General features: G+C 42.6%; 1 protein-coding gene across 3 annotated transcripts in view; it reads left to right on the plus strand.

Moving 5' to 3' along the window:
• Positions 1-12308, plus strand: part of pnocb (prepronociceptin b) — a 34666-nt gene extending 22358 nt beyond the window's left edge. For all 3 annotated transcript variants that reach the window (XM_039781897.1, XM_039781896.1, XM_039781898.1), the window contains 2 exons: positions 1184-1446; positions 9955-12308. In XM_039781897.1, the coding sequence (XP_039637831.1) occupies positions 1306-1446; positions 9955-10614 (801 nt within the window). In that variant the 5' untranslated portion in view covers positions 1184-1305 and the 3' untranslated portion in view covers positions 10615-12308. The remainder of the gene's footprint in view (positions 1-1183; positions 1447-9954) is intronic.

Consider the following 12308-nt stretch of genomic DNA (forward strand, 5'->3'; position numbering starts at 1 on the left):
TGTATTCGGCATGAATGTGCGTGCATGAGATATACAAAACAAGGAATCACTCACAAAAAAACAGCTCCATAGCACTACTAGAGGTCTAAAACTCTACAGGGAAACTTTAAGTTACTTACAATCAATTTCCCTAACTCTCATAACTGAGTAAGCATTACATAAAGGGCGTAGATACGTTGGCTCAGCCTAGCCATGGTCTTGGTTCATAAATTTGCAGAGGCCATATGTTTCTGACGAGGCAGCAGTCTATGGACAGAAGCAATCTAGGATGTTCTGAGTGGCTGTTATTTCTTTGTTATCTTTGTGTTATTGGATGATATAGTGGTGAGTGGCAGGATAAATGGGGGTCAGGGACTGGAGGTCAAGCAACAAATACTGTGCACCTGGATCACAGATTTGTAGCCTTTACCAAGCAGCTTTTGTTGATACAGGGCACGACCAGGGGTTGATGCATAGACCGTATAAGTGAAGCCAAAACATCTGGATCGCCTCCTGGTGGCTGCCTGCAATATCGGGCATATATCGCGCCCCCCAGTGTTAGCGGATGGGACATGGACCAAACAAAAAAATCTAAGTTAACGTGAAATAAAAAAAATTTCAAAGATTTTCTGTAATTTTAGGTTGTTCTTATCCAATGGATACGTTTGTTTTTTATTAGTTATTTGATGCTATTAAAACAGGGTGAAACATTATGATTGGCAGCTGTGATTGACTCGCGATTGGTCAGGTGATTTTATGGACAGGACTTTGGTACAGCGGCTCCACCGCCTGATCACTACTGTGCAGACTCTGGCTCCAAAATTCACTTTTGTGCAGTACGAGGAAGTGGAGGCGTGTCGTCCATCTTAATGTACAGTCTATGGATGTGAACCATGGTGTCCCTGATGTATTTAAGCACAAATCCAATGCGAATCTCCAACTTTTGCTATATGGTTTCCTTCAGTGATCCACCCCAGCAGCCTGTAGTGGCTGTTTCCTGCCCACTGGAAAATACCCATTTTCGGATTTATTGCCCTTAGGTTGTGCTCTCTCTCCAGCCCACCCACATTGCCCATCTCCTGGTGTTGGATGAACACTTTCCCACCACCAACGCTTTGACTGACCGACCAAATCCAGCTAATGATAAACTATAAACTTGAATTGAGGCAATGCATCTGTGACTCTGTCTGCTTTCTCCCTGTAGGCTGGACCAGATCCCATAGGCTTTATCTCCCAGATTCTCCAGCTGTTGACCCTTGTGTTCGACTCTTCTGTTGTACCCGCCTGGGCTCCTGTTTGTCCCTGCCTGCCTGGCTGTGCTGAGTGATGAAGATCCCTCTGTGGAACCTGGTGGTGCTGCTGGCATGTCTCTTCACCCCTGGACGCAGTGACTGCCAGGGGGACTGTGTGGCCTGTAGCTTGGTCTTTCAGCAGCAGCAGCAGATGCAGCAAGCCTTCAACACTATGGTGAGAGTGTGTGTGTGTGTGTGTGTGTGTGTGTGTGTGTGTGTGTGTGTTTGTTTGTGTGTGTGTGTCACTGTTTGTCGTTGTGAGTCACTGTTGATAAGAACATCTGTCTTGTCAACACTGTAGTGTGCGTGTCGGTGTGGGTACAGCAGCACTGCGTTTGTGATTGTATGAGTAAGTTATCTTAAATCACGATAAGAGCTTCTGTAATGCGTACTGTGTGCACTTTTTTTGCCTGTGTATATGGGAGTATATATAGGGGTGGATTACATTTTTTAAAGCAGTCCCCCAAAGTATTTAACAAATAATGAATTAGTTGAATTTTATTCTTGGGGAGCCATAGTGGTCGATTGGCTAAAACGAGTACAAAGTAAACATTTTCTGTCAATTAAAGGCAAAAAGCCTCTCCACAAATCTTTTAAAACTTATTTTCAGGAAGATTTCTAGTTGTGTACCCCCAGTGGTAGTCAAAAAAGGCACTGTGGTACATACTGCTCGTTGTTAACTCAAATGTATAATAGCAAAGCTGTTCTATTTGCCAACTAACGAGACTACGCAGGAATTCACATTGAAAAAAGCCTTGCGTTAAAACAGTGCAGATACCAGAGACAATGAAATTCGATCCAGGAAGTCCAGTTGGAGTAACAGATGATGCATTTAAAAGCTAATAAGTAGCCAAAACAATGGTTTGTAATACTCAAAGACAGGATTATACAATTAAGGAACGTCATAATGGTGGCTTCCAACAGACTGCCTCCATTCAAATAAATGAGAGAGCTGTACGAAAAATATGGACGTAGTTTTGACGTGATGTCACCATCAAAAGTCAAAGTCAGTGGCTTATGGTGGCTATATCTGGCTGTCACCTTTTTGGCAGTGCCTGACGTTGGCTAATCCAAAAAAGGGCAAAGAGGTGGAGTTTGGTCAGAGCCAAGGCGGGCCGAATGAAGCCTACAGTCTACGCTCAACTAGTCTCACTTTGCCAGACCTATGTCCACAGCTTTGCGGAGGAGGGTCTGCCTAGTCCAGACTGCATTTCGGGATGGGAGAAAAACGTGCTCTGGTTTATTGGCATTTCTTTAAACCAATCACAATCGTCTTGGGCAGCCTTAAGCGCAGAGCGGAGCCACGGTGTCTCTGCAAAATAGCCTCGGAAAAGAACTTGTTTTGGTGGAATAAGTGTATGTTCAAAGGTTGTTTTAGTCGTGCAACAGAAAACTCAGATTGGACAGATAGTCTAGCTAGCTGTCTGGATTTACCCTGCAGAGATCTGAGGAGCAGTTAACCATAGTCCTCAGAAATCCACCAGAGTTTAAAATGCAAACACAAAGAATGCGGAAGGTAACGGACGTCCGGCTGAAAAGAGTAACATCTGGCAGAATTTCCGGCGGCAACGGAGCAAAAAAACGAGTGGAACGTCGTGGATATAGACTAACGCTCGCCTGCTGTTTGGGGCAGCCCACCTGTCACTCAAAGCGGTACTCCCTTATTTTTGTTACTTTGAGACTGAATAAACCCCCACCGTTGTCATGAGTCACGAAGGGGGAACTTAGCTATAGAGCTAAACCATTTTTTTGTACCAGGCTGTACACATGTTTAATTCTGCTGTGAAGTTGGGCATTTTAACATGGGGGTCTATATGGGAATTGAGTCCCTTTTAGAGCCAGCCTCAATTGGCCTCTTGAGGAACTACAGTTTTTGCACTTCCTCATTGGAAGTTCATTTCATTTGTTAGCACCGGAGGTTTTCGCTTGGTCTGAATGCATCTGAAGAGCCAAGCTAGCAGCTCTGTGAGGCTGTACATAGGCACGATGGTGCTTTGATCTAAATGCTAACACCAGCATGCTAACATGCTAACAATGACAATGCATACATGCACACATGCACACATTACATCAAGTGTAATGTTTCAAATGTTCACCATCACTAGCATGTTTCATTTGCTAATAAGCAATAAACACAAAGTTACAGCTGAGGCTGATGGGAATGTCATTAGTTTTGCAGGTGTTTGGTCGTAAACCAAAGTGTTACAAATTAAAAAATGTACCGTGATGATGGCACTATGAGCAAAGATAGGGTATCAAAGTTCTTCTTGTATTAGACTTTTTCTAAAAAAGTGTCAATCTTATGTGCTAGACTGAGGAAAAGTCAGGGAATCCCCAAAGTCAGTAAGTTTAATTCTGTGGCGACTCTTGGTCTCATCAGTGATGAACCCCTTATGGCTGTTTTTCTAAAACACTTCAACAGTTGGCATTTTACCAGCAAAATTTATATTACTTCTGTCTAATTGTGGAAAGGGGAGATTATTTGCACGCGTAAGTATCTGCAGCACTTGTGCAATGCTTCGTGACCAACATGAAGATACCAGCCTCTGCACTGAGAGAATGTGATTGCTCTCAAAACCAAAACTTCAGTGCAGCACACAGTCTCATTTCCAAACAGTGCAAGCCACGTCAGCGGGTAAAAATAGTCTGTGGGCGTCCATGAATAGCTGTAGGATGGCTAATTTAGCTGATAATGATGCAGAGAAAGACAGCTGGGACCTTTTTGGGAGTTGTAATGGAACTCTGTAATTGACTGCTGCTCAGTATCATCAGCCCAGGCTTACATCGGAGACTGACACATTTTATCAGCTACTCATTGTGTTAGCTGCTTTCCCATTGAGCCACAGATGGAATCCACTGAGCAATTCCATTGTTTCCCACTCCAGACTGAAAGAGTGTCTGTGAAGCCGGCGCCGCCGGTGTTTGTTATAATGCCAGGATCCATTGATTTATTAGTGCGCACCCCTACACACTCAACACATCCAGACATACACACACATCAAGCATTTCATAGTATCTTACCTTCCACTAACTACATTCATTGCGTAATGCTAATCCTAAAGGAAAATGCCAGCTTTTGTTTACATTTGTGCTAATCATCTGTGCTACAGCTGTTATTTCATAATTCTGAGCAGATTCTGCATATTGTCTTTTGTAAATATCAAAAGCAGGATTTTTGTTATTGTTGTAGAGGTCATTTGGCATTCCACATAGATATGTCCCACCTTCCAGTACAACTTTACTGAACTTTATTGTCATTGTACACAGTACAGTACCAGTACATTGTAACAGTTAAGCATTTAATCAATTTTAGAACGCACTGGCTATCGGTCCGACAACGATTTAGCCTCTGGGGGCAACTACAACACTTGTTTAATATTAGGAAAGGATTGTTGTAAAGGCAAACACTAATTTTAGCACTCTGACAGGAGGCAAACTACTCCTGCATGCCAGTCAGACATGCCACACGCTAATCCATCACACCAACCTCCACACCCTTACTCGAGTCATAAAGGGCATAGTCTATATCAACAACGTTTCATTTCTGGGATTGTTTAGTTCTGCCGGATGTCCCTCATTTAGGCCGGTTCTCCATCACCTTCCGCTTTCTTTGTGTTGGCATTTAAAACAATGGTAGATTTTTGAGGACTATGGTTAACTGCTCCTCAGATCTCTGCAGGGTAAATCCAGACAGCTAGCTAGACTATCTGTCCAATCTGAGTTTTCTGTTGCATGACTAAAACAACCTTGGAACGTACACGTTCCACCAAAACAAGTTCCTTCCAGGGGCTATTTTGCAGAGGCAATGTTGAAAAAATGCCAATAAACCAGAGCCCTTTTTCTCCCATCCCGGAATGCTGTGTGGACTAGCCAGACCCTCTTCCGCAGCGCTGTGGAGGAAGGTCTGGCAATGCGAGACTATAAAGGGCATTACTTCCTGCATTGGCACTGGACGTTGGCATTCAACATAAATCGCGAAGTGCAGAATTGTCTCAAATGGACAGAATTCCTGTGGATACTACTAAGCTGCAAGTCAACGAGTGAACAGACTGCTCACATGTGTCGCAGCTCATGAAAAACACCCTATCACGTTTACCATATACGTACAAATACATCATTCTTTCTTTTTGGTTTAATCCTTGAACGTTGGATGCAATCAGTCAGTGTTACTAGACTTCCTTTTTGTTTTAGTCGCATTAAAGGATCCCAGATGGTCTTGTGAGCATTACCATGGCCATCAGCCATTCATGTGTGCAGACTCTGGAATGGCACCAAGGGGTGGCCAGTTGGATTTCAAGGGTGACCCTTCCCATTCGGTTATGCCAACAGTTTATTCGGTTATGTACAGCTCAGTAAGTGAGGAGTTTCTTCACCTTAACCCAACAACAACCTTATCCTAATTCGTTTTGTGTTTTAATGACTTCATTTGACGGATGGCAGAACAAGTGACGAAGGTCCCCATCCAGAATTGAACCGGGGATGATGTGAATAGTCTAACCTTGACATTATATTTAAATACCAACCTTGAACCATACTCTCCTGACAAAATAAAGCCTTTGGAGCATCATCACTATGGAGGATTCTCACATCATTTTCATCCTCTGGCCCTCGCAAGCATATAAATACACACGCGCACACGCGCACACACAGACACACACACACACATCTCTCACTCATAAACTCCTTTAGATTGCTCCATTGATCTGACGTGGAGAATCCCCTGGTGTGCTCATTTAATTTACGATGGATAATTAATTTCCGTTGATAGATTCACAGCGGAACTCCCTCTTCTCTCATTCCTTTGATGTGAGCAGGTTTTCCGATAACAATGCAATTTATCTAATTTGTGCGAGATTTGACGAGTAAATGGGATTTGCTCCGCACCTCAGACTGAAATTTAACTCAGAGGGCTCGGGAGTTTAAGAAAAGGGAGATAGGAGAGAATTGTGTACGTAAGTCTGTGTAGCGTGGCAGCTGTGGCCTATTTACGCTGTTTGAAGAAAATGGTTTGGTGGTTTTTCACATTTAAGGGTATAAATTATAAATTCAGTCAGTAGCTTAAATATTAGGGCAAAGTTAAATATATAAAATGCATTGTGCAGTTGGAAGTGTTTTGATCAAAGACAATGAAAAAAAAAGAAAAGAAAATATATATATATATATATATATAAAAAGAAACATCCCTGATATATACAGTATATCCTTACCTCCGTACTGGTATGGTACTGTGTGTTCTGGCATAAAGCCCAACTGTCAGGTGTGATGATAATAAGACAGGAAGGTCATTACAACTGCACAGAGTCAATGATTCAGCTCTGATGAAGTGCATTCTATGTAAAAAAGTTAAATTCCAAAATACAATATATATCATTTCAAGAGCAAATATATCATTACCAGAAGTTGAAGAGCCAATCTGGAAAAGAAAAATTGGACGTAATTTACCTGCTGTCCCTCAAACTGATTCGTGATTTCTTCCAATTTTGTGCTGTCAATCATTTAGCCGAAGTAGATGCCACAGAATGATGGACGTCTCATATTGGCACATACATTTCCATACATGCTGAACGCAGCAGGAACAACACCCATTAACTCCAGTGACACATGAGCAATCCAGGACAAGAGACTGCGTTCTCAGCCTGGGTCAGGTTGGACAGCAAAGTAGTAACGTTTAAAAAGAAGTGGGAGTGCATGACATAAATGATATGCTGACCTGGGACAAACTATTTATTTTATTGACATGATCAGCCCACCTGCGAGGTATATAATTAAGTACATTTGTACATCTAGAACTTAAGATCAGGGGTCTTTAATGCTTTTTAGGCCAAGGACCCTTAAGCTGAAAGAGGGACAAATTAGGGACCCCCTATATATTGTATAGAAATTTAGTTGCATATTAAACTGGGCAGAATGGGTGACAATGGATGGATCAATATTATTTATACATCATGTTAAATATACTGGAAATGTGTAAAGCACAGTGTATCCTTAACCTTAACTGTATCTGTGGATGGCTACCATAATGGCTACCTTACTTAGCGTGCAATAATGTTGTGTAACTTAAATGTCTTTTATTCCTTTTTATGAATAGGCTGATTCCTCTTTGCTAATAATATGCCGATTTCATGTTAATGTATATTTCCGATGTGTTCGATTATGTTTTAATTTTTGAAAATTACTCTAAGGACCCCCTGTTGGAGATCTCTGCTATAGGGTGTAACTCTGTTGTTTCCTTTTTTGATATAAGTATGATTTTGTTTATAGTTAAGTTTTTAAGAGCCTTTAACCTCACCTATCCTCACTGATTGACTGACTACTGATAAGGCAACAGGCACACAGGAAGTGGCCATGAATGTCTTTAAAGCTGCACTTATCAATATGCTTGTATGAAAAAATGGCTCTAATTTGAAAGCGGTTAGTCGTAGTGACAAACCCACAGAGGATTGATCACCCACTCTGCAATTTCCACTTAGCTCCACCCAGCATTTTACCATCTTCCAGTGTATTGTTTTGGTTTTCCGGACCCCAACTTTTGGTTCAGTCCCACGGCTCTCATCAACCCCATTTCCAGCCGTTCTGACAAACACACTGTATGCTATCTTCACCGCTGACTGAACAGCAAACACAGTTAGGGTCATAAGTGACAATGGAGCGAGATTAATTTTGTATTAGTCCACTGTTGTTTTGGGAAAATCCTTCATATTATACCTTTTAACTGAGATAACAATAATGTTGATAATGCCAATGTGGCCCCTAACGTGCAGCTGCTAACATTGCAACTGCTAGCATTAATATTTTGGGAGGCTAAACCTAAAAACTGGTCTGTGAAACAGTATCTTGGTAATCTTTGAAGTATAAAACAACATAATCAAGATGTCAGTGGGGATATTTTCAGTTTCCAAACAAAAACAGCAAGTAGATGAACATTCCCTTAAAATCTCACTGTTGGGTGCCTGCTCTTGGCTGTGTCCAATCTCCTTTATCATGACTCTTTTTGGGATTCTGTCATGGATTCATGCTTCTAAGGCAGGGGTCTTCAACGTTCAACCCCTTAACTAAAAGAGATGCAGCAGGGACCCCCTACTACATATATTGTATAAAATGAAGTTGCATGTTAAACTGGGCCTACAATAATGTGTAGGGCGGCCTAAAGCCTTTATACATACCTTTTTTGTTGCATAGAATACTAAGTTAATAACACAATAATTGACGATCATACACAACAAAACCTAAACATGCAAGTATTAAATCCCCCTTTCAGTACCATGGAGATAGTGCCACTCGGCCAGCCATGTCAAAACACTTATTTATGCACTGCAATATCCAATGGGAAATAATCTCAGAATGAAACACACAGCGGGGTGTCAATATAAAACACAATGCTTTCAAGTCGGAGAGTGGGGGTTTACTTTGCGATGAAACCAAAATTCTTTCACCCAGGACACGCTCGTTTGTTCCTCTGTAGTGTTTTAATCCAAATCCGATCTTTGTCCAAAACTCAAAGCGTAACTCTCACCAAAATGCAACCTAGGGTCTTTTTGTGAATGTACCTGAGTCAAACTTTCGTTAAAAGCATATTTAGGACGGAAGCGCCACTTTTAAGATTTACCGTATTCTCGTTTTTCTGTCAAATGGCCTTTTGAATGGGAGAGGCAGGGGCACTTTTATGCTAGCCTCAAAATAAGCTATTTTTAAAACACTAAGAAGGCTCGACACAACATGAAACTTTGCTCGAAGTAGCACCAGGGGCTCTACACCTTAACTACACCGGTGCACAAGGGACATACTAAATCTGTGGCTACTTGCTTTGATATTGACTCGTTTTGACTGCTGAGGTGGTAGCGGCCGGAAACAACAAGAGCTACGGTGAGTTGTTCAAAACCTTTCTTTTTAGTAAACTCTGGGTACACAAACAATGTTCTCAACGCTTTCGTTAAGGTGTAGAGCCCCTGGTGATACCTCGAGCAAAGTTTCATGTTGTGTCGAGCCTTCTTAGTGTTTTAAAAATAGCTATTTTGAGGCTAGCATAAAAGTGCCCCTAGCACTCCTGTTCAAAAGGCCATTTGACCGAAAAACGAGAATACGGTCAATCTTAAAAGTGACGCTTCCGTCCTAAATATGCTTTTAAACGAAAGTTTGACTTGGGTACATTCACAAAAAGACCCTAGGTTGCATTTTGGCGAGAGTCATTTTGGTGCCTAAACTTAACTGTCAGTGCCGCATGACGCTCACTTTTTCTGGCTAAACTCCACTACCACGACCCCTGAAAGGACCGTCATCTGGCGGTGCCTGTAGCCGGCTCACAGTCACTTATTGGCGGCTAAACAACTGCTGCTGGTAGCCGGCGTCCCGGAGCTCTGTAGCGGCTAAATACAACCAGCAACTGTGTTCACGTTACAGCGCTTTACTTAGTTAAAACACTTCTATTTTAGGTACATCATTAAAATATGGTCTAGGCTATTGGTGAAGTATGACCACTTTGAGGGGGGGGGTACATTTTGTCCCCACCGGGGATAACAATAATTCAGCAGAAGTTATGGGATGGTAGATAGGCAGGGATATGTAGACCAGAAAGGGGGAAATCTCACGCATTCCCCCCTAGAAAATCGCACCCGGCCCTTATTATTAATAAATGAGTCGAGTGAACTACTGACTATACACATCACTCTTTCCTCTTCCTCTGCAGGTGTGTTTGTTGGAGTGCGAGGGTCACGTCTCCTCTTCGCTCACATGGGAGGTGTGTAGACGTGCCGTCAAGCTATCGCACTATCCCGCGCTGTCGGAGCGAGACGCTCTGTTCAAGAGAGCGGGACAGGAGCTGGAGCTCACCTCTCTGGATCTGAACTCTGACAGTGAACTGCTGCAGTCGGCGGCCGTGGAGCCCTTCCAGGAGGGGGAGCGGGATGAGGCGCCCTTTGAGCCGCGCAGTGCCCAGTATGACTCATCTCTGCCGGAATCCGAGGAGGAGGAGGAGGGGGAGGGCCTGCGGGGTCTGGATCTCAGCGTGGCGGACGCAGAGAGGAAGCCGAGGGACGAGAGGAACGCGGGGAGCGACAGCCAGCCGGAAGGGGACGAGGATGACGCCTTAGGGGCCGTCACCTTATCCAAACGCTTTGGTGGCTTTCAGAGGGGGCGCCACGCGTACAGGAAGCTGATCGGCCCGGCCGTGAGGCCCCTACAAAAGCGCTACGGCGGCTTTATAGGCGTCCGGAAATCTGCCCGCAAATGGAACAGTCAGAAGCGGGTGAACCAGCTGCTCAGGCAGTACCTGGGCATGAGGAGCAGCCGCAGCGGCAGGTTCAACAACATCCCTGTAACTCGCGTGTGGAGGCAAAACAAACTGTAACGCATCTACGTCGCTCTCCCTGCTCCCAGTTACCTCAACCAGATCATGTTTTCGGCATCTCACTCCGCATTTGAATCGTGTCATCACCCGAAAAAGAACAGCCTCCGCCAATCTCGCCGCGCCTCTTTTTGTGTCTCTAAGTATCAAGGAATGTTTTGACCGTGATGTCCTTCTTATTAAGCATATTTTCACACCATTCTATCAAATAAAAGAATTAGAGAAGTGCAATTGGATATATTTTTTTGTGTGTCGTTATAATAATAAAAAAAAGGAGCTAAATGAGATTGGAAAACTGGTTCACTGCAAGTTTTTCACCAGAGGTGAGACCTGAGGGTGTGACATTTAAAACTCATGTTGAATGCACTTTCATGCATGCGTGGATGGCTTTTTTTTCGTTCTTTTTTTTTCCGTTGCACTCTGTAGTTTGTGTTACTAATGTCAAGCTCTCACGTAATGGACCCATTCGTTACTGCATAGGCTTCCCCTTTTAAAAATGGCATTTTGGGACAAAACAAATCATACACAATTATTATTATTAGAATCAAGAATCAAATTGGAAGTGAACCAGCACTTTTCTTTCGAGATGGTTCAGCCAGATGGTAGGACAATGATGAAGCACAAATTACTGTTAGCTACCGATCTACGAATCTCATTTACTGCTCAAGGAACTTAATTAATTAAACACAATGTGTGCAAAATTGGTTTTCTGAACTTTCAAACTCACCGAAACTTTGCATCCCTACGCAAAGATAAGCCGTGTTCCCATCGCTTAGTTCTGAGTTTATATTATTCAGCGGGGGGTGGGGGGGTGTCTCAATGTAAACCTTGCAAGTGATGAGTTTCTCTCAAAGGAATGAGCAGCAGGTTGGCACACTCCCCGAGGCTCCTTTCAGTGGAACTATACTGTCCTCTAGTGTTTGAGGAACAAACTTGTTGCCCATTGGATACTGACTTGGGATCATCATTCTGCAATTACAGTCAAATAAAAAATTGACATAAGATGTCAAACATACAAATACACTTAATTTATGTCTGATATTTCAATATGTGAGTCAAACTGAAAGATCATGACAATTCTTTAACAAAACCTGAGGAAACTAGTGTCTATTTTTCCTCCTCCTCACAGTATTAATAGTGCCTGTATGACAGCTCATGGCTCATCATATCAAAAATGAATTGCGTCGGGAGGGTAGCTGAAACTTTTTAGAAAAGCAGAGCCTCCTGAAGTGTTATAAATTATTTATTTTTTGGACCCTCCCATTGAACAGCACCCTCCCTCCAATATCTCAAAAAATAATTTCACTGTTAAAAGCTAAAGGAAAGCAAAGTGTGAAAAATTGTAGGACAATTAATTATACCTTAATTTAACCCATAATATGTGACTCGAAGAACAATGTTTATTGCCATAAATGTGCACCTTAGAAGTGGATTTATAAATTGCCAATTTTTCGACAAATTACACAATGTGGAATATCACTGCCACTCAATTTAAAACAAAAGATCTTTCCGAAGAAAAAATTTGCACAGCCAACAATTCTTAGATGCAAGTGTGTTAAAATATCACACCGGACTTGAAAAAGGTAGATATTAACAGTGGTGTAGTCTAATGTATTGTAGTGGGTATACTGAACTGTATATTGGCCAGAATCTGCCTTTGGGGAAGAGGGGGGCCATTTCATAGTGGGGGGTCTGGG

The sequence above is a fragment of the Perca fluviatilis genome, chromosome 18, assembly GCF_010015445.1.
Source record: "Perca fluviatilis chromosome 18, GENO_Pfluv_1.0, whole genome shotgun sequence".
Classification (NCBI taxonomy): domain Eukaryota; kingdom Metazoa; phylum Chordata; class Actinopteri; order Perciformes; family Percidae; genus Perca; species Perca fluviatilis.